The sequence below is a fragment of the Notolepis coatsorum genome (genome assembly GCF_963971535.1).
Source record: "Notolepis coatsorum genome assembly, chromosome: 1".
In the NCBI taxonomy this organism is placed as follows: Eukaryota; Metazoa; Chordata; class Actinopteri; order Aulopiformes; family Paralepididae; genus Notolepis; species Notolepis coatsorum.
Window position 1 is genome coordinate 38,886,067 of NC_140165.1, and position 23,747 is coordinate 38,909,813.

Consider the following 23,747-nt stretch of genomic DNA (forward strand, 5'->3'; position numbering starts at 1 on the left):
GTTTGGATAACACTGAAGAAGTACCGTTTTGTTTTGTACTGGACTCAGCTAAATTGTGTGTTTGGATAACACTGAAGAAGTACCGTTTTGTTTTGAACTGGACTCAGCTAACTTGTGTGTACACCGAAGATCAAGTCACTTGTATTTCATACTGGACTCAGCTAAGGGAGGACTGAACTGCACTGCCTCTGTGTACTGTTGGACTGTTGTTGATCTCTCTCTCTCTCTCCGTTTCCACTCCGAGTTGGAGCTGGGAGTATCTGCAGAGCCGCAGCCGATTCCCCACCTCTACCACCGGGAGGATCTGCAGAGCCGCAGACAACTCTACCGAAGGCATTCTCCCTTTTTGTTGATTCAGAATTGTTATTTGGCTCTTTTTGATTCTGTAATAAATACGCCCTAGTGTTTGGCTAACTCTGAATTACCTGTCTGTGCCGTGCTGTTGAGGTCGGTTTCAAACCCTAACATTACGACCCGACCATGACGACCTGAGCCGACACAGACAGGGTCAGGGCAGCGTTGGCGGTCCAGATCGAGTTGGGTGCGGCTGCGGCTGCTTTACAGGACCTCCGGGCCGAGGTCCAGCTTATTCTGGATGCCCTTGACACTCTGGCCACCCAGCAGACTACCCAGGGGTATCAGCAGGCTGCTATTCTGCACCAGCTACAGGCTCTCAGTACAGCATTAAACACTCTGCTTTTAACCCCACCTGTCCCAGGAGTCTCAGCCAGATCACCACCCGCAGCCGCGGCAGACCTCGCACCTCGGGAGCCCCGTCTCTCCGAACCACGTCTGTTCGAGGGTAACTTCGAGGATTGTGCCACATTCATCATGCAATGTGAGTTGGTTTTCCTTCATCAACCCAGCCGTTTTTCGTCAGAGGGAGCCCGAGTAGCCTACATGACTAACCTGCTCACGGGCCGAGCAGCACAGTGGGTCACTGCTTCCTGGTCTATGAGGGCCGATTTTTGTTTTTCCTACCCAGACTTCGTGGCAGAGCTCCGAAGGGTTTTCCACCACCCAGCTCGTGGCCAGGACCCAGGAGCTCGGTTGGGCACCTTCCGGCAGGGCAGTGGCAGTGTCAGAGACTACGCGCTGGAGTTCAGACTGGCCGCAACGGAGAGCGGTTGGAACGATCAAGCGCTTCGTCTCACCTTCCTGAGGGGGCTCAACGTCGCAGTAAGGGACCAGCTCGCGACCCAAGAGGAGCCCGATTCTCTCGAGGGCCTAATCAGCCTCGCTATCCGCATCGACGGACGCCTCCGGGAGAGAAGGCGTGAGCGAGCACGACTGGGACCCCCAGACGTTCCCCAGACCCCCCGTCCTCGTGACCGTTCTGCTGACCGTCCTGCCCCCTCCGTGACTGGTGGGTTTTTTCCCTCCCGAGCTGTGACCGAGGAGGAACCCATGCAGCTGGGACGCACCCGCCTTAGCCCGGCCGAACGGGAGTCCAGGCTCAGGTCCGGCCTTTGCCTCTACTGCGGCCGGGATGGACACCGTGTCTCCAATTGCCCTACCCGGCCAAGAAGACCAGGCTCGCCGGGACCCCGGGAGATCCTGGTGAGCCGTTTTTCCTGTTCCCACACCCGTGCACCACCTAACCGTCTGACGAGCGTCACCCAAGCCTGGACGGACCAGCGGGCGACGGTGGGTGCACTCATTGACTCTGGTGCTGATAGGAGCTTCCTGGACGTTGAGTTTGCCGCCCGGGCCAAACATTTCACTTGAGGACCTCGAGAGGCCCTTGGAGGTCTTCGCGCTGGATCATCGCCGCCTGGCTGACATCACTCAATGCACCTGTCCTGTCCTCCTCACCGTTGCTGGTAACCACGTTGAGAGACTCCAGTTTTTTATTACCAGATCCCCTCTTGTCCCCGTAGTCCTGGGTCGGCCCTGGCTCGCGCTGCATGAGCCCCACATCGCCTGGTCCTCCGGCACCATCAGGGGGTGGAGCCCCTCCTGTCATGCCCAGTGTCTTCAGGCGGCATCCAGTCCTTCGCCCCAGGGTTCCCCTTGTGTCCCCGTCTCCAGCCCCTCTTGCCGGTCCTCTGTCCCCGTCTCCGGTCCCCCTCTCCGGGCCTCTGTCTCTGTCCCCCTCTCCAGTGCCCCTGATCACCGGCTTCCTTCGGTCCCATCCGGGCAGGCCGGGGCCGAGTGGGTCGCCGGGTGGCTCCCGTGGAGGGGGGGTACTGTGAGGATTCTGTGAGGATTGGCCCATTCCCCGCCACACGCTTCTTCAAGGTACTGTGTTGATTGGTGCATTCCCCGCCACACGCTTCAGGAGCGATTACCAATTCCATCACGCACCTGTCGTAGTATGTAATTAGCGCTCCAGAGGCTTCATATACTCGGACCTTCTTTCAATCGTTGTCGGGTCGTTTTGAATACTACTGCTACTGCCTGCCTTCCCCCCGTTGTTGTGCCTCGTCTACTTTCCCTCCAGGACATCTTTGGATCGCCGCTGGTGAATACCTTGATCATCCGTTTGGAGCTGCGCCTCGTTGCCCGCTTTACGCGTTTGCGCTTTGGTGAGTTTTGGAAACAAACCTTTTTGGATTATCTGTTTTTGTGTGTTTGGATAACACTGAAGAAGTACCGTTTTTGTTTTGTACTGGACTCAGCTAAATTGTGTGTTTGGATAACACTGAAGAAGTACCATTTTGTTTACACCGAAGATCAAGTCACTTGTATTTCATACTGGACTCAGCTAAGGGAGGACTGAACTCCACTGCCTCTGTGTACTGTTGGACTGTTGTTGATCTCTCTCTCTCTCTCCGTTTCCACTCCGAGTTGGAGCTGGGAGTATCTGCAGAGCCGCAGCGGCGCCTACGCCGATTCCCCACCTCTAACACCGGGAGGATCTGCAGAGCCGCAGACAACTCTGCCGAAGGCATTCTCCTTTTTTGTTGATTCAGAATTGTTATTTGGCTCTTTTTGATTCTGTAATAAATACGCCCTAGTGTTTGGCTAACTCTGAACTACCTGTCTGTGCCGTGCTGTTGAGGTCGGTTTCAAACCCTAACAATAAAGTTGGGAACAATCTATCTAAGGAACAATGGGAGGAGCTTAAGGCATTGAAAGATGATAACACTTTGGTGGTGCCGAGTGCTGATGAGAGGCATATTATAAGGAAATCCAAAATCAATTCCGTAACTCAAAAGTTTTACAAGAAGTTAGATGATAACCCTCTATCAGAATTTAACAGACGTGTTCATGACAAATTGAACCACACAGACCACAGACAAAACCTCATGGGGAATCTTACCATCCTCTCATATGAGAGGAGAGTGACCTGTTCTGTTCAGTGGTGCGTCATAGATACAGACCTTCCACTGAAAGGATGTGTCAAGAACCCTCCTCATGTTGTAGAGACCACCTGATCTTCACAATAATGTTGGTGGGAGCAGACCTGACCCACACAATGCCATTTTACATATAAAACACATAACTTCAAACAATCGTCACTCAGGAAAAAGCTTCGACATTGAGGGCCTCATGTCTTGCAATATGAAAAATGTAATATAAGTGTCCCTGTAGCCTCGCATTTATTGGAAAAACAACGGGAGCCCTTAAGGGTCACGGAACACAGATGTGCCATCCGTAATAATAACCATGATGTATCGAGTCAAGTCCCTGTCCTCTTCACGAAAGACCCAACACAGCGTATCCACTCCCAGATACATTGACATCAAGGCTATCAAATGCCCTCGTCGAGGAGGTGACATTGACTCTGTACCCCTGAAGAGAGAACTGTTCTAGATATTATACACCGGGTGCTCTTACACCGAGAGGTCTGAATGAGGTACAGATCCAGCTCTTTCTTGTGATGATGGATGATTGTGATGATTGTCTTTGATCGTCTGCGCTATTCGCTGTGGCTTTGTGTTGTGTTCTCTTTTCAAGTGTGAGCGGATTACACACGTTTGACTCCTGTGCTGGTCTCTATGAGTTGTGCTGTGTTCCAGGGGCGTTTTTAGGGTTAGAAAACATTGGGGGCTTTTTTTTTTTTTTTTTTTAGCACAGAAATACGCAATTTTAGAGTAATTAGAGATGAATACTGAATAACTAGAATCATTAGAGGTTCTCAAAGTGAGGTCCAGGTCCATGAGAGGGATCTGGGCAGTCCCCATAGAAAATTCAAAGTTAACAGGACCAAATCATCAGTTTCTTATTTATTTATTTAGCCAGATAAAACATTGATCTGGTCCAAGAAGCCCCTACATGATTACAAATATATATATACTGTACATACATACACATATACACCAATAACAAAATAAAAACACAGTTAAGAATCATACACATAAGCAAATAAACAAACAAACAAACATATGCACAGCCTATGTACAAAATAAATAAACAGTTCATCTCTAGTCTTTACAGTTTTCTTCAATTGCATAAACACTCAAATCAAAAGTATTACACAATTATCAAAACCTTACACTCAAGGAGCAAAATATAGGCCCAGATTTGCACCCCTACAATGTCAGCCTCACTTTTTGCAAAACAATACACACAGTGATTTGCAAAACACTAAACACACTTGCATTACATTAGACACAGAATGTCAAATTACCACACATATGAGCCAATTGGTTAACACAGCCATCAGATGCACAAACACACCATTGCTTAATTGTAGATACACAATCAGGTTTAAGCACTATAAAAATGCAGCAGGTGAGTTCACCTGTCTTCAACCAAAATGGAAGGAGAGTGAAGTACTGTACACAGAGAACGTGAAAATATACAATACATTCACCAAACACTACACAAGACAACCAATGATGCAGACTGATGAAAATATAAATGTTCTCCCATTTTCCCAAATCAGTCAACATGTCAACATGGAGAATCACAAAAAAAAATTATCTTGCCAGATCCAGCTAGGCAAAGAGATAATGTCTAGTATTTTCTGTTTAGATTTTTTCAAAAACAAAAAAGATTATTACTGTAATTTTAACCTGTACTGGATACAGTATTTTATGTTTGTGTGATATTTGCTGAGCTTACAGTGTTATGCACATAGTAGCATGAAAACTGGGACATGTATTGTTGTGATTCTCCATGTTGAAATGTTGACTGATTTGGTTATATGGAGAGAACATTTATATTTTCATCAGTCTGCATCATTGATTTGGGTATATGTAGATAAATAAATTATATTTTCATCAGTTTACAGCATTGGTCTTGTGTAGTGTTTGGTGAATTTATTGTATATTTGCACATTCTCTGCGTACTTCACTTACAGTACTCTAATCACTGAGAAGTAGAATTGCTAAATGTGTTTTATGTTAAGCACAGCAGTGTGTGTAACTGGTTCAAACAGAATTAAGTCATTATGTAATGTGTGTTTCATATGGTAACAAAATTAGTGTATGGTTTTGACAAGTGTTTAATTTAGCAAAGGATCTGAGGTGTTCTGATAATTGTGTGTGTGGTTGTGCTAATTGTGTGTTTTGAAACACCGGGCCCCGTTTTCAAAATCATGCTTAGGCAATCGAAAAAAACTATTGTGTGTTTCATTATATACACATGTTTCAGTCTTCTCATAAAAAAAAGATTCGATTTTTGGGTCTTTTCCTGCCTTGGGTCCGCTTTGCATTCACATCTCAAATGAACCGCAGCAGGGTTCACTTGCAAGAGTGAATGAGCTTTCACACCACCCCAAACCAACCGGACTATCCGAGGTTCGATTAAAGCTTATTATAGGACACTGGACATGGGTATGGATGGCTCCAGGTGCTGCTGCGTTAAAGTGCACATCTTCAATATCTGTACTATTTAAAAGCACAGTGCAGGACACACTCAAAGGTTATCGCACCTCAGAGATGGCAGTGGACATGTATGACAGGACAAAGGCCATATGTAATGGCCTTTGGATTGAGGAACATACTACCAGCCAAAGGAGGAAGCAGAAAAGGATGGGCGAGTATGTAGTTGAGTCATCTTGTGGCACAAGCTCAGACCTCAGCTCAGGAGATCAGCTGAGACAGAGACTGTTCTATCCAGTCGTCGACAGAATGCTGCAAGAGCTTGAGAGCAGGTTCTCATGAGTTGGATAACAACTTATGAGAGGCATACAGGCATGTTATCCAGCCTCAGACCAGTTTCTCTCAGTGGAATTGCTGCAACCCCTCGCCACACATTACAATATCCAACTATTGCCAGAGGAGATCACAGTTGCAAAGTGTTTCCTGGTCAGGACAGGCAGAGATGCAGTCCCTACTATCCAAAGTGTCTTTTCCCTCCTGGATGATAATAATAATAATAATGCATTTGATTTATAAGGCGCCTTTCTGGACACTAAAAAAAAAGTCCACAAATCGGTGAATGAAAGAATTATAGGATCAAATGAAAACTACTTACTAAAAATGTTTAAAAGTACTAAAAACCAACAAAAAATACCAAACACTAACAAACATTCAGCACAGACAATGGGGATGCTGACAGATCCGGGGCTAGGAGAAAAACATCCGGGGCTAAAGCCCCGGAAGCCCAGGGCTAACGACGCCACTGCTGTCTTCCCCCCTTTGTGAATATCAGAGGGTTGCAATGCACTGCTTGCTGGCCTTCCGACCACTGCCACCAAGGGACTAAACACGTTTCGCAACTATGCCACAGCAATAAAATAATGTGAATCCCAACCCTCATTCAAAACCGCTTTCAAAGAGCACCTACGGGTGGCTGCAATTCGAAACTGGCCCCGGTAAATGTCCAAACCCCCCCCCCACCCCCACAGGCCCACCCAACCCCCTCCAATGTACAGTTTCTTCCCCCTCGAATGTATATATATTTTTTTATGATATCTTTCTCATAAATGGTACTGTATTATCTGTATGTCATGTATGTCATACATGTCTTGATGAATTGAAAATGGGGGACCCTGATGTAAACAAGACGAAAGTATTTTTCAATCAAACCACCACCACCAGCACCACCACCACCACCACCACCACCACCAGAACCACCACCAACACCACCAACACCACAACCACCACCAACACCAGAACAACCACCACCACCAGCAACATCAGCACCACACCACCAGCACCACCAGCACCACCACCACCACCACCACCATTGCCACAACCACCACCGACACCACCACCACTACCAACACCACCAACACCAGCACCACCACTACCACAAGAACCCGATAACTCGCTACTTTTAGCCTTTCATATCTTTGACAGCGTCTATGTGGAATGGGAGGTAATAATGGGTAATGAATGTGTCTCGTGCCTCCTCATATTCACATTGAGCTTCCGTCTCCTCAAAGACTCGCAATCTCCACTTGGGTTCTGCTCTCTAGTCATCAGTATTCAGGAGGAGGCACTGCGCTGTTGTCAATACTCAGTAGATCTAGCTATAGGGCAGTAAAAAGTAACAGCTCAAGATTCTCTCTTCATTGACACCTATACCTTTAAACATGCAGTATGTGACAAGTGTGCTTTTCAATCTCATTGCATTCCTAACAGAAGGTATGTCGAAGTTAAGTAGAATTACTCAAAATGTTAGAACTGTTGTTTTTGTTGTGAAAATGATTAAAGCCCTTTGATCTCTCTATCCCTCCGGATATCAGCGGAATCAAACCGCTTCAGAAATCCAATCCATTTCCCAGAAGAGATTGCATCATTTACTCGATTACTGTGATTGGCCCATCGATCAGTCTGTCAAGGTACAAAAATGTGATATTTTGCCCAACATCCACATCCCTATTAATGTTAATAATGAGTTACTAATTTACTAATACAAAATAACATTAGTAAATGAGGAATAGTTACAACTTTAGAATAAAGTCCAAATAAGGTCTATACACTATTGGCATGGTCTTCTTAACAAATATATTTGACCAATCTTTAAATAATGATTTGTTACTTACCTCTTAAACATTTATTAATTTGTATTTAGATCCCCAGAAGGGTTTACTTGTACTTAATCAACTACTAACAAACATAACAAACAAACAAACAAACAAACAAACAAACAAACAAACAAACAAACAAACTTGTTCATGATCTATCTATATAACTATTTATAAGGCATAGTTTTAAATCATGCATGCCGGCCACTTAGCAGGCCAGGCCACGGGAAAACTCCCAGTACTCCCGATTGCCAGTCCAGGCCTGGTTGTGAGTTATTTGAGAAAGAAATATATATATACTGTGTACAGGGCAAACAAGTTGGATGTTTCACTTAAAATACCCCATACAATGAAAATATATTTCATCAGATGCTTCTGAAAAAAGGATCAGATAGGGGCGCCCTTGTGGCGCGTACCATAGTGCCACGCGCACCTACGCGGCCGACCCGGGCTCGATCCCAGCACCCGACGTTATTTGTCGCATGTCCTCCCCACCTCTCCTCCCGTTCGCCCTCTCCTCTGTCGGTCCTGCGTGACCATGAAAAAGCTGTAAAAATGCTAAAATATAATAAAAAGAAAAAAAAGGATCAGATATTTATGTTGAGAAGTAGCCTACTGTGTCAGATTTGGTGACGGTATCTACAAAATAAATTGTGTTTTGAGTTAGAGGATTTATGTAATTTTGAGAACATTTTAATCAGTGATTGATTTATATGTTTATTTTTTATTTGTTATACATTTATTACAGTAGTCATTTTCAATGGTGATGCCTAGCCTTAAAATCTTAACATATGGGTAAAAAGGACGTTTTTCTCCCTTTCAGTTTGTGTGTGTGTGTGTGTGTGTGTGTGTGTGTGTGTGTGTGTGTGTGTGTGTGTGTGTGTGTGTGTGTATGTGTGTGTGTGTGTGTGTGTGTGTGTGCCCAACAGTCACATCACACATTTGCTTTCATTCCAAAAAATATAGTCCAAAAGATTAAACACTTCATGTCCTGCATTCTGGTGTACTTTTCTGCACCAACCTGTGCCTTTTCTGCATCAATTCATGGTGGAAATGTCTTTATTTACAAAATAAACATCAACATCCTGATCCTACTAGATCTTAGTGCAGCCTTTGACACAGTGGGTCACTCCATCCTCCTCCAAAGGCTGCACCAACTGGGTGTTGAGGGCACAGCACTTGACTGGTTTTCTTCCTATCTCACTGACAGACATCAATTTATCTCCCTCTCTGGCCACACCTCTTCCCCCTCCAGGGGGTCCCCCAAGGCTCAGTCCTAGGCCCCCTGCTCTTCATCTGCTACATTCTCCCCATCGGTCACATCATTCGCAAATACAACCTCAACTTCCACTGCTATGCTGATGACTGTTATGTACCAGGAGCCTGATCACTCCTGTGTCACTGTTCAGGCAGGCCTGATCACTCCTGTGTCACGGGGCATGCAGGTGAGGGCTGCCAATTAGCCAATTAGTGCTGATTGGTTACCTGCTGGGAGCTGTAAAGCCAGGCCTAGTAACACACATGCAGGTCTGTGCTTAGGGGAAGAGCTGTCAGGTTCTTCCAGTCCTTGTCCGTTGGGTTTACATTAGTACATTAGTTTACAATTACATTAATAGTTCCTTGATATAGTAGCACTTTGAGTTAGAGCACAGGGTTTTGGTGTTGGTTTGCACATAGGTTGCGGGCCTTTGAGCCAGGGTCGTAACAGTTGGGCGCTCGTCCGGGATCTTTACCCCTAGAAATTTGTTTGGTGTTTTTTTTTTGTGTTACACGGGGTGTCATGGTATTATGGTTTGGGTGGTGTTCGTTACATATGGTGTAGCGTGGGGGCTTGAGCCATTTCATCAAACAGGTGAGTATGCCGTATTTGTTTGTAATTTGATGTGACTACTTATGCTGTTAAAATATATAGTTTAGTGGGCACCACATGTAGATAGGGACATTATTTTCTGGTTGTTGGTTAGCGTCCTGTGCACCACGTACTCCTGGGGCAGTCAGAGAAGGGATTAGCACCATCTGCTTGTCTGGTACCGTATCATGTACTGGACGGGTGGATGGTCAAGTATGATCTTTGACTGGTAGCAGGTGTGGTTGAAGATGGTTAGGTCTACAGGGCATTAGTTTAAGGGTAGGTAGATTAGGGCGGCCAGAAAACACAGGTAGTGTGGTAGGGCTTGATTTAGTGTTTCTTAGGGTAGACATGTGGTGGGCCGGTTTTGACTGCAGTTTAGACGTAGAAGCATATGTAGTCACATCAGGTTAGAAGGCGCACCTGTTTGGGATTGTTTGTTGGATTTATTTTGTTTGTTTGAGTGTTTGGTGAGCATACCTGGTAGCACCTAACACCCTGCGTGTATGACACGTCTATTTAGGGTGGGTGTGTTTTTTTTTTATTTATTTTTTTTGCAACCTAGAAAGGTGCGCTCCATAGAGCTCACATTTCCACCGCGTTCCCTTCTGGTTGTTATTATTGGCATTTAGCATTCTTCAGTGGTTCTTCATGGTTCTTCAGTGGTTCTTCGTGGTTCTTCAGTGGTTCGTTGGGGGGGTCTTCGTGGTTCGTTAGTGGTTCTTTGTGACTGTGAGGTAGGGTGTGTAGCTTGGGGTGGCTGGTTCAGTGACAATGGCTTCCATCAGGGACTTTGTTGATCGCCCGTCTCATGACTTGTTAGAGAAGTTTTCCAAAGAACAACTGCTAGAACTTGCTGTACACTACAGGGTGGAGCTTTCTGCAGGGGAGAAACGCTTGAAGCCGTCTGCCTTGAGTGCGTTAAGGGTGTTACTCGTTAGGGAGCAGGTGCTTGAGGAGAGGGTGGAGGAGCCTCCTTCGTCTGGCGCGTCTCCGCTATTACCTGGTGTAGAGGGTGAGTGGAGGATAAGGGAGTTGGAGTTTAAGGAAAGGCAGCTAGAGCGAGAGCGTGAGGAGAGGAGAGAGGAGCGTGAGCTTAAGGAGAGGCGTGAGGAGTGTGAGTTTAAGGAGAAACAAATGTTGTTGGAGCACAAGCGTGCACAGAAGGAGCTTGAATATAAGCATGCTGCCTTGCAGGCGGGTGCTCTGCATCCAGTGTCACGTTCCGGGTTTGATGTAGGCAGGAATATTAGGATGGTGCCACCATTTTTTGAGAAAGACGTGGAAAGATATTTTCCCCTTTTTGAACGGGTGGCAACCACATTGAAGTGGCCTGATACCGCCTGGACACTGCTGCTGCAATGTGTTTTAGTTGGTAGAGCACAAGAAGCCTACACTGCTCTGTCCCTTGAACAAAGCGCTGATTATGAGCTGGTTAAAGCTTCCATTTTGAGGGCTTATGAGTTGGTCCCCGAGGCCTATCGTCAGCGTTTTAGGGGTTATCGCAGGTCGGAGGGGCAGTCTTATGTTGAATTTGGAAGGGAGAAGGAGAACCTGTTTGACAGGTGGTGCACTTCTCAGAAGGCAGAGTCAAGAGAGCAGCTTAGGCAGTTGATTCTCCTAGAGGAATTTAAAAGATGTGTTCCTGATACTGTTTCCACACATCTAAATGAGCGTAAGGTATCGAAGATAGGCGACGCCGCTGTCTTCGCTGATGAGTTTGTGTTGACACACAAGTCCGTGTTTTTGGAGGACTACTGTGTTGAGTCCGGGGATAGGCGTCCTGTTCAGGGGGGCCGTTTCCCAAAACCTGTGTCTGCTGGTCAGTTAACTTCACCTCCTAGGCGGGGTGGTTCTGCTGGTGCATTCCCAGAAGGGATTATCTGTTTCTACTGTAAAGAACCTGGTCATATCGTTGCTGGGTGCCCGGTGCTTGAGCAGAAAAATGTCAGAACTGTGGCTCTGGTAGAAACCATATGCAGAACGCCTATGCCAACGTTAGATGGGGATGGGGGAAGTATCAAACGTGTGGACAAAGAGCTTGAGGGTTCCTCAAGGTTTATGATGAATGGATTTGTTTCCCTGACTAATGCACTAGAGTCCAAACAGCTATAACAATTTGGAGAGATACCGGTGCTTTTCAGTCCCTCATTCTGGAGGGGGTTTTGCCGTTTTCAGAAACCTCTTCTTTGCATTCCGGTGTCGTTGTTCGGGGCTTTGGGGGTGGATTTGTGGATGCACCTTTGCATGAGGTCACGCTCAATTCTCCCTTAGTATCAGGCAATGTTGTTGTGGGGGTATGTTCTCACATTCCCATAAAGGGGGTGTCCTTCATTCTAGGGAATGATTTGGCTGGTGACAAAGTGTTGGCTACTCCGGTTGTAACTCCCATTCCTGTGGTTTCTGAGGTCCCTAATGAGCTGGCACAGAAACATCCAGGAGTGTTTCCTGTGTGTGCTGTGGCTCGGGAAATGTCAAAGGACAAAAGTGATGTTGTTGATACTTCGACTTGGGACATTACACTTAGTGACACAGTCTTTGTTGAATTAAAATGTGTACCTGTTGAGAATTTTGGAAAGCACACTGTGGATCTACCTCTGCATAATGATTCTCTTGATTGTGGCTTTGTGTTAGGCCCGGTGCTGAAACCAGAGTTGACATGCGTGCCGGAGAAGCATGTGGCAGGAGATGGTATGGCAGCGCAGTGTCTCAGGGTCTTCCCAGCCTGTATGGTGGCTGAGGCCACGAACGAATTGGAGGAGGAGTGTGGGAAGGATGCTATGAGAGGTGCTGTTGTTTCATGTGACACCGTTCTAGTTGGAGAGGCTACTAAGCCTGACTTAGGCTGCCAGCCTTCCCACAGTAGCTCTATTGTCCCTAATGTTTCACTTGTGGGCAGGGATGGTCCCAGTATGTCAGTTGATGATTCTGACATTGATCCACATGTCCACACTGATTCTCTGCCATGCACTAGGTGTGATGGTCAACCTAGTTACCTGTGTCCTGTGGAGCAGGAGCCGCCTTCGCGACCTGGTCTGTTGAGTGGCAGCCATTTTGATTTTGATCAGGACAATGTTATTTTGGGTGACGCCATTTTAGATGGTGTTCCAGACATTTTTGTGACTGTCGTACTGCCATGTTCCAGGGACGGTGGGGCTGTACCTGAGGCGGTACATCCTACTCTGGATGTTCACGGTTTGCAGTATCCTGGACTGCCAGTGCCAGGTGGGATGGATATGGGCGCGGTGGTGGTATCAGTGATCTATGGTTTTTGTTTTGCTGTGTTCTGTTCTGTTGAGCGCAGTTCTCAGGTTGATTTTGGTTTGCAGTCTATTTTTGACAGGTCGGTATCGGTGGAGGGGCCTGTTGAAAGGGAGCATACAACACGGTTGGTGGTCGTGTTCGACAGGGGCCGACCCGCTATCACTGTTGTGGTGGTGGCCCTGACAACTAATGGGTCACAGTTTTTTTTTTTTTTTTGGTTTATGGGTTGTTGTGGTTGCCTCTGGGGCAACCAGTTTGGTGGGGGAGGTGTTATGTACCAGGAGCCTGATCACTCCTGTGTCACTGTTCAGGCAGGCCTGATCACTCCTGTGTCACGGGGCATGCAGGTGAGGGCTGCCAATTAGCCAATTAGTGCTGATTGGTTACCTGCTGGGAGCTGTAAAGCCAGGCCTAGTAACACACATGCAGGTCTGTGCTTAGGGGAAGAGCTGTCAGGTTCTTCCAGTCCTTGTCCGTTGGGTTTACATTAGTACATTAGTTTACAATTACATTAATAGTTCCTTGATATAGTAGCACTTTGAGTTAGAGCACAGGGTTTTGGTGTTGGTTTGCACATAGGTTGCGGGCCTTTGAGCCAGGGTCGTAACAATGACACCCAAATTTACATCACTACACAATCCCCCCACAGCCCTCCCCTCAGACACATTGAATCCTGCATCACTGAACTACAAACCTGGATGACCCATAACCTCCTCAAATTAAATAGCGACAAGACAGAACTCTTCATCATCGGCACCAACACCACCCTCACCAGATCCGGACCCATCACACTCACCATCAATGACTCCACCATCACCCCCTCCCCCCTAGTCCGCAACCTCGGTGTCATCATCGACCCCACCCTCTCATTTGACCCCCATGTCCGCTCCATTGTCAAAACTTCATATTTTCACCTCCGCAACATTGCCAAAATCCGTCACTGCCTCTCCCCCCCTGCTGCTGAATCCCTCATACACGCCTTCATCTCCTCCCGCCTAGACTACTGTAACTCCCTCCTCACTGGCATCACCTCCCGCTCCCTCCATAAACTGCAGATGGTCCAAAACTCAGCCGCCCGCCTCCTCACTAACACCCGGTCCCCACAAACACATCACTCCTGTCCTCCACTCCCTCCACTGACTCCCGATCAAGGAACGAATTAACTTCAAAACACTACTGCTCATTTTCAAAGCCCTCCATAGCCTGCCCCCCCCCCTACCTGACTGACCTCCTTCTCCCCTACCGCCCCACCCGTTCCCTCCGATCCTCTTCCACTCTTTCCCTCACTGTCCCGTCATCCAAACTCAAAAGTTTCGGTGACCGGGCATTCTCACGAGCTGCACCCCAACTCTGGAACTCCCTCCCTCAGACCATCAGAGACTCTCCCTCACTCTCCACCTTCAAATCCAGACTCAAAACCTACCTGTTCTCCCAAGCATTCAACCTTCCTTACCCATAACCACCCTCCTCCAACTCGCCACCATTTCCCCCTGCCCCACGTTCTCTCCTCTCCTGCCCCCCCCCACCCCCCTTGGTTTTCCCTTACTCTCCTCCCGACTGTCTCCCCTACTCACTCCCGTATTTGTTACCCGTTACTCGTGGTTTTATGTTTCCTGTGTATTCTTATTGTCCTCCGTTTCTCTGTGGTTCTGTTTTTTTTTTTTTTTTTTTTTTTTTTTTTTTGCCTATTGTCAGAGACTTTGGGTCTTTGAAAAGCGCTTTACAAAATAAATTAATTATTATTATTATTATTATTTATTTATGTCAAATGAATAAAAAGACAACATTCATTTGTGAAATGAATGAAAATACATACAGGTACCCGCTGAATATGTACTCTCCTGTATTGTTTCTGGGTGTGTCTTTCATATTTGCTATGTTGTTTGAGGGGGACACATTTACCTCTTCTCAATATTGAGGGGGACATGTCCACTGCAACCCCCCCCTAAATCTATGCCTATGATGTGAGCCAACTATAATTTAAACAGTTATGGAACTCTGGGGGAGCTAACTGCCAAAATGAGACAGTTATGGAACTCTCGGGCAGCTAACTGCCAAAAGGAGACAGTTATGGAACTCTGGGGCAGCTAACTGCCAAAAAGAGACAGTTATGGAACTCTGGGGCAGCTAACTGCCAAAAAGAGACAGTTATGGAACTCTGGGGCAGCTAACTGCCAAAAGGAGACAGTTATGGAACTCAGGGGCAGCTAACTGCCAAAAGGAGACAGTTATGGAACTCAGGGGCAGCTAACTGCCAAAAGGAGACAATTTTGGAACTCTGGGGCAGCTAACTGCCAAAAGGGGACAGTTAGTACGCTGTGACCTGCTGGGGCAGTGTACTGAGAGCAGGACTCTCTAGCGGTGATGGTGGAGAGGAGGAGCCATGCTAAGCTCCATGCCATCAGGGACAACCCCCCATTATTCTTAGGCTTATTTTTATTCTTATTCGTGACTTTTGTTTTTGTCTACCCAAATGTTTACTGTTTATTGTGAGCGATTTGTAGTGCCAAATTTCCCTCGGGATGAATAAAGTATTTCTATTGTATTCTATTCTATTAGGGAACTCTGCCAGAATCCGTGCTCCCGCTGCTTGTTTTGCCTCCTCCACTACCAACTGCCCCATGCCAATTTTAGCTACTGCTCTGGGGTAGGTCGGTACCATAGGTACTACAGTGGGCGACAGTGGGGAACAGGACAGTGGGGAACAGGAGTTAGAGCATGTCGTCTGGTAATCCGGAGAGGTTCCCAGTTCGATTCCCGCTCCTCCCGGGCAGCGTGTCGAAGTGTCCTTGAGCATGAGGACAATTAGCAACCCATAATTGCTCCTGATGAGCAGGTGTGCACCTTTCATGGTTGCCTCCGTTGTCGGTGTGTGAATGTGTGAGTGAATGGGTAAAATGAATGAATGATAAGAGGAACAAATTGTAAAGCGTTTTGCATAAAAGCGCTATATAAATGCACCATTTACCATTCATTTTATCCGTGCTGCAATTCGATACTGCAGACCGTTGATTGGTCAGTGGGAATTGTCACAACTACGTCATCCCGCATTCACGTTCGTTCACCAGCAGTAGCAACCGCTATGATTGTTACACACAGACACACAGACACGCACGCACGCACGCACGCACACACACACACACACACACACACACACACACACACACACACACACACACACACACACAATTGTCTCCTGTGTCAGGCTGGTCCACAGAGTATAGCCTAATTATTCTGCCCACTCTTTCCCTTGTGCCCCCCCCCCCCCCCCCCCCCCACACACACACACACACACGCACAAACACACGCACACACACACACACACACACACACACACACACACACACACACACACACGCACACACACACACACAATGAATATAATTGGTGTTGGTATTTGTTTGTCTCAAGGGCTAAATCTGTTATTCACACAGTGTTTCTTTATTATAGTGTGATAATAACATTTTGATGCCCTAAAAACACTATCCCCCTCAGAGTTAGCTGTTCTAAGAGCAGAATAAGTACCCTACAAGAGAACAAAATAAGTATGTTTCAAAGTAGGATATCCACCCAAATATTTGAGGCCTTTGTGTAGCTGGGAAGGCCAGTTTTGTCCGTTTCGAGGTAGGCCTTCAAAGGAAAACACAGCTTCTGGTCCAATCATAGGCCTCTGAATGCTATCAAGTAGGTCTGGAAAAAATATCTAAGTGCGATTATTTATTATTTATATATTACAGGGAATGATAATTCTTGCGTTGTTATTCTCATTTTTATTGAAAACTTATTATCAAGGTAAAATTCTTCCACAGGGATCTGTACCAAACACAGAAGTTTGCGGACTCTGATTTGTATGAATGAATGAATGAATGAATGAATGAATGAATGAACGAACGGACGAACGGACGAATGAATGAATGAATGAATGAATGAATGAATGAATGAATGGATGAATGGATGAATGAATGAATGATAATTGCATTTATATAGCGCTTTTCTAGACACTCAAAGCGCTTTACAATAAGGGTGGAAATTGCCTCCTTCACCACCACTGTGTATAGCACCCAAACCTGGGCTACGCAGGATAAATGGCTGCCATACACTGGCACCCGGCACACATCACACTACACAATGGCTGAACGGCTCCGGAGACAGAGATTGATATTAGCCAATTAAGGGGGAAGGGATGATTAGGTGGCCTTGATGTCAGAGACATGATTTGGGGATTTGTTCAGGAACACCGGAGAACCCCCTACCCTTCCCCCTGGGTTCTTTAATGACCAAACTCAGTTGGGACCTTGATTTAACGTCTCATCCGAAGCACGGCACTCTCGACTGTCCAGTGTCCCTGTCACCGTAACAGGGGCCATCCTTACTGCCAAGTCCAGAGGACAGAATGCTTTCCGACAACGGGGCTCGAGCCGGTGATCTTCCGATCATGAGCTCTGCCCATGTAGCCACACTGCCAGACATCTCTGCAGCACCACACTACTTTATTCAAGTTTAAAGTTTGTTTATTATTTGTCATAACAAAATACAGAATACTTTATGATGAAATGCTTGTTTCTGTATGAGCCCCTGAGAGTGTGCTTCATACAGTAAAACAAAGTTAAAAAAAAAGTTATTAAGAAGTAAGTAAAAGTAAGTAAAGGAATGTTCAGTCAATATACAATACAATGTAAAATGAGTAACAGTGAGGTACAATGCAGAAATGAGGTACAAAACCTAGGGTAAGGTAAGGCAAATGAGGTATGAATGTAGTACAAATCTCTTTAATAATAGATAAATATAAAGTGTGTTAAAGTGACTGAAGTGAGTAAAGTGAGTGATAAGGTGAGTGTTTGTTTAAAGTGAGTGTGTACATGTGGATGTGTGTGTAGTGAGTGTAGATGATGGGTTGTTAGTTACATAGTATCATTGTCATTGAGCATCCTGATGGCCTGGGGATAGAAGCTCATTCTGAGTCTCTCTGCTATATTGACGCTTATTTTGCCTGGTATTGCATATTGCAGCCTCTGTGATTTTAATATTGCACTTGGCCATATTTTGATAATATTTCAATTGATTCAGCCCTACTATCAAGGTCATTATGAATGCTAGCAAGCTGACATGAGAAAAGCTCCACTCAGGTAGGCCAACCCTGACCTTTTGGTGGTGATTTGAACGTGGTGCAAAAAAAAGAAATAATAGTAAAAAAAAAAAGCCTTTACCTCAGTGTGTACAAGATCTTGCCATTGTTCCAGATCCTGAGAAGCTGATTGGGCGTTGTTATCCAATGAGCGTCTGCGTTCTTGGAGTTCCTGAATATGGTGTCGGGGAGCCAGATCATCCCGACCATGTTGCTGTCAAAAAGACAAGAGAGTGTGAAGACGGAGACGAGATGAAACGATAGAGAGATGAAAGAGAGAGTTAAGTGATAGAAAATGAAAGGGAAGGGAAGGGGAGGGAGGGAGGGAGGGGAGAGGGAGGGAAGGAGAGAGGGGGAGAGGGGGATAGAGGGAGTGAGGGAGGGAAGGAGAGAGGGGGAGAGGAAAAGAGAGAGGGATCAGAGAGGAGGCCAAGGTCAAGAAGGATAGATCAAGAGAAATAAAGAGAGTGGAAGGGAGGGGGAGCGGGAGGAAGGGAGGTAGGGAGGGGGAGAGGTAGGGAGGGAGAGGGAGGTAGAGAGGGGGAGATAGAGAGGGGATAGGAAAAGAGAGAGGGATCAGAGAGGACAGATGAAGAGAAATAAAGAGAGTGGGAGGGAGGTAGGGAGGGAGAGAGGAAGGGAGGTAGGGAGGGGGAGAGGAAGGGAGGTAGGGAGAGGGAGAGGGAGGGAGGGAGTGATGGGGAGAGGGAGGGAGGGAGTGAGGTAGGGAGGGAGAAAAAGAGAGAGAGGGGTCAGAAAGAAGGACAGAGAAAGACAAACGAGAGAGAGAGAGAGCGGGAGAGAGGGACAGGGTCAGACAGGGAAATCCCAACATCCCGCTAACCAGCAGAATATTGCCTCTGAGGCTTTGCAGAAACCCTTCCCCCGAGCACCAGATTGTGACTGCAGGCTCTACTGGACGATGCAAAACCCACTGCCTAATACTCCAGAGAAGAGGTGCAGCACTTTTTTAAAAGAGGTGACAAGATTAGATCGTACTAATGTTTCATTTCATATTCCTCTGCTCCGTTTTCCAGAATATCATTATCTGTGATGATGGAGCCGTGAAATGCATCAATTTAGATGAGATCAGACGAGATCAGACGGATCTTTATTCACGGATGAAGCTAAAACCCTGCAAAAAGTTGTAATGTCAGTTATTTGGATCAATCTCAGGACTGTAGAAGAATTGCCAACGTTCCCCATCGGAAACTAGGGATGCTCGATATTGGCTTTTTAAATTTTTTCTTTTAACTTACATTTTTATTTGCAGTTTTTAATATTGGCTTTTTTACCGATACCGATATACAGATATTGTCCAACTCTTAATTTACGATACCGATATCAACCGATACCAACCGATACCGATATATGCAGGGTTTCCCCCCTCAAAAAACTGAATAATTTCAGGTAATTAACATTATATTATCTCTTGTCATGTAATTAACACAACATTATGCATACTTTGACAATAAATAAAATAATAATTTGTTCTTACTTGCTTGCCTGGGTAAATAAAGGTTAAACAAATGTAAAAAAAATTAAATAAAAAATAGAAAATGTTTTGAAAACCGATACCGATATTTTCCGATATCAAATTTGTATGCCAATATCGGCCGATAATATCGGTAGGCCGATAATATCGGACATCCCTATCCGAAAGCTATACATCAGTACGAATAGAGGCCTTGCATGGAATGGTTGTGCAGTTCTCTCTTTTCCAACATGAATGAATGAATGAAAACTTTATTTAACAGATTGCAGAATGGGTACAATACAGTACGGCTCAATACATACAATTGTTAAGGGGATGCAGACCAGAGAAAGACGTTTGTCTTGTTTACATCAGGGTCCCCCATTTTCAATTCATAGTGACATTTATGACATACACAACATACATGACATCATGACATTTATGGCATAGGGACATACATGACATACAGGTATATAGTACTGTTACATTTGTGACATATATGATATGCAAATATACAGTACTGTTACCCATAGATCCTGACAGAGTATATACATATGATGGGGAGGAGACTGTGTCACGATCCTAGGCCCGGTCCTGGCTGGACTGGGCAGGATGGTAACATTGGGCAGTGCCCTCCACCTAACGGTGGGAAATGCCCTCCACCCAACATTGGCTCTCTGCCTAACATTGGTCTCCTACCCTCTGGTGGCCATCCGCAGACGGTGCGCTCCAGTACACTGGACATCCTGACTACTGTGTTAACAATAATTAATAGTATGATTAATGTGGTGTCATGGTGTGTACTGTTGTTGACTTTCCCTTCCCTTGTGTGATGTGGTGTACTGTTGTGTTTCTGTGTTGGCCAGGTGTTTCTGTTTGTTAATTAGTCGTTAACACAGTAGTCAGGATGTCCAGTGTACTGGAGCGCACCGTCTGCGGATGGCCACCAGAGGGGAGGAGACCAATGTTAGGCAGAGAGCCAATGTTGGGTGGAGGGCATTGCCCACCGTTAGGTGGAGGGCACTGCCCAATGTTACCATCCTGCCCAGTCCAGCCAGGACCGGGCCTAGGATCGTGACAAGACTGTACATTAGGAGGGGGTGGGTGGGTGTGAGAGAAATATACATACGGTGGGGAGAGAATATATACATACGGTGGGGAAGAGACTGTACATTAGGAGGGGGTGGGAGGGTGGGAGAGAAATATACATACGGTGGGGAGAGAATATATACATACGGAGGGGAGGAGACTGTCTATTAGGAGGGGGTGGGGGGGTTTGGACATTTACGGTGGCCAGTTTCTAATTGCAGCCTCCCGTAGGTTCTCTTTTAGAGCGGTTTTGAATGTGGGTAGGGATTCCCATTCCTTTACAGCTTTGGGTAAGGCGTTCCACTACATGGCCACCTGTACCCACTGGTAACTAGGGATGGGTACCTTTCACATTTGAACCGATACGGTACCGGTACCAGTACCTGTGAATCGATACTGGTACCAAACGGTACCTTTTTTCGGTACTTTAGTCTCAAACAAATTTATTTACCTACCTCAGTCGTGAAAAAAATAATCCAACTACAATTTCGACCGTTTTCGGCTTGCCATTGCTCCGACTGCTTTGTTGTTGAATCAAGTCAAATCCTAGGTAAGCATATATTGTGCGTGTGAACGTTGACATAAAAAGAAAAAAGTGTTTTTTTTTTTTTTTTTTGTATCTCACTTGAATCGATACTCGGTAGTACCCCCTTTTGAAAGAAAATGCCTGATTTCTGTGCAGTGGGTAGAGTCAGTAAAACACAACAGAAATATGATAGTAGTGTTCCACAGCGACTTGTTTACAAGATCCAGTAATAAAACATAACTTGATTACATTGTTGTTGATATATTTCACCCAACATGGAGGACAAACAGGCTAAACAGTCCATGAAATGCCTCTATTACAACAATGGGTACCGAACCAATGACCCAAGCTCCACAAAGAGCTCATTCCAATGGTTCTAACGATTGTTTTGCCCAAACTGTGACGGGAGAAACATTACTAGAATTCTGAATGTCAATGTACAGTAACCCAGACATATTTCCAACAGTGTTAGAATACTGACTACTGCCCGCCGTTCCCCACCCAGTCCATGGCTGACAGATCCAGTGAGAGAACAAAGACAGGTCCTGAGAGCAGCTGAAAGGAAGTATAGAAAGTCACGCCTCACTGCTGACATCGACACATATCACAACCTCTTGTTAACATTCTCCAAAACCATCACTAATGCCAAAGCTTCTTTCTTCCACCATAGGATCGAGGCCTCTGCCAAGAATCTTCGCAAACTGCATGCTACCATGTCCTCCCTCCTCACCCCCCCCCACTCCCCCTCCCTCATCTTTCTCTGCCGAAGACTTTGCGATCTTCTTTGAGGAAAAAGTGGAGAACATCCGCAGCTCAATCTCCCAACCCCCACCCATTCCAAATGCTGAATCGAGAACCTCATCCTTCACTCTGTCATCTTTCTCTCCCATTACAGAAGCAGAGACCCTGACACTGGTAACGTCGAACCGTCCGACTACTTGCCAGCTGGACCAGCTACCCTCCCCACTCCTCCAGACCATAGCACCAGACATCCTCCCATTCCTAACGGCAACCATCAACTCCTCACTCAACTCGGGGGTGGTCCCCACCTCCCTAAAACAAGCCAGAGTCACGCCGCTCATAAAAAAACCAACCCTGAACCCTACCGTCATAGGCAACTACCGTCCTGTCTCTCTTCTCTCCTTCCTTTCTAAAACACTTGAACGTGCTGTATCCAACCAACTTACTGCTTATCTCTTACAGAATGACCTCCTAGACCCTAATCAGTCAGGCTTCAGGACTGGTCACTCCACAGAGACAGCCCTCATTGCGGTCACAGAGGCACTTCACTTAGCAAAAGCAAAAGGCCTCTCCTCTGTCCTGATTCTCCTAGATTTATCTGCAGCCTTCGACACAGTCAACCACCAGATCCTCCTTGCGGCCCTCGCAGGAATGGGAGTGGCTGGCTCTGCGCTGACATGGCTGTCATCATACCTCAATGACCGCTCCTACCAAGTGTCATGGAGAGGGACTCTGTCGGCCACCCGCCCCCTGCGGACGGGTGTCCCCCAGGGCTCGGTTTTAGGACCCCTTCTCTTCTCCCTCTACACTAAATCACTGGGTAACATTATCACGTCTCATGGCTTCTCCTACCATTGTTATGCCGACGATACTCAACTCTTCCTCTCCTTCCCTCCCTCAGATATCCACGTCTCTGAGCCGATCTCAGCCTGTCTGTCCGACATCTCCGCCTGGATGACGACCAACCACCTCAAACTGAACCTAAGCAAAACAGAATTGCTCCACCTGCCGGCCAAATCCTCCCCCCTAACCGACCTTTCAATCACAGTCGAGAATGCAGCTGTGACTGCGTCCCCGACCGCCAAGAACCTTGGTGTTGTCCTCGACGACCAGTTGAACTTCTCTGCTCACATCGCAGCGACGACCAGAACCTGCCGATTCCTCCTGAGCAACGTCAGAAGGATCCACCCCTTCCTGACAAAAGAAGCCACCCAACTCCTCGTCCAATCAACAGTCATCTCCCGCCTCGACTACTGCAATGCACTGCTCGCTGGCCTCCCGGCCACTGCCACTAAGCCTCTTCAACTCATTCAGAACGCAGCGGCCCGCCTGATCTCAAACCTACCGAAGTCGGCCCATGTCACCCCACTTCTTAGGGACCTGCACTGGCTCCCCATTGCTGCACGAATCCGCTTCAAGGCCCTCGACCTAGCATACCGTGCGGCAAAGGGAACCGCTCCCGCCTACGGTCAATGGTCTCTAACTACACACCCTCAAGACCCCTACGCTCTGCATCTTCTGGCCGCCTCAGACCTACTCCTATCCAAGCTCCGGGAGGGTCATCAAAGAGAAGTCGCCTATTCTCAGTCCTTGCCCCACAATGGTGGAATGAACTACCCACCCCAGTTAGGACAGCCGAATCACGTCCAATCTTTCGCCGTCGACTAAAGACGCACTTCTTCAATCATTATCTGAATAAAAAAAAATAATAATAATAATATATATATATATATATATATATATATATATATATATATATATATATATATATATATATATATATATATATATATATATATATATATATCTAAC

At 46.3% G+C, this 23,747-nt stretch overlaps 1 protein-coding gene across 1 annotated transcript in view; it reads right to left on the reverse strand.

The window, feature by feature from the left end:
- LOC311227907 (gamma-aminobutyric acid receptor subunit gamma-3-like) overlaps positions 1-23,747 on the reverse strand; it is a gene marked incomplete at its 3' end in the record, with an annotated part of 512,827 nt that overhangs the window by 262,234 nt on the left and 226,846 nt on the right. The window contains exon 5 of the mRNA XM_084313766.1: positions 18,188-18,319. Coding sequence (XP_084169892.1) covers positions 18,188-18,319 — 132 coding nt within the window. The remainder of the gene's footprint in view (positions 1-18,187; positions 18,320-23,747) is intronic.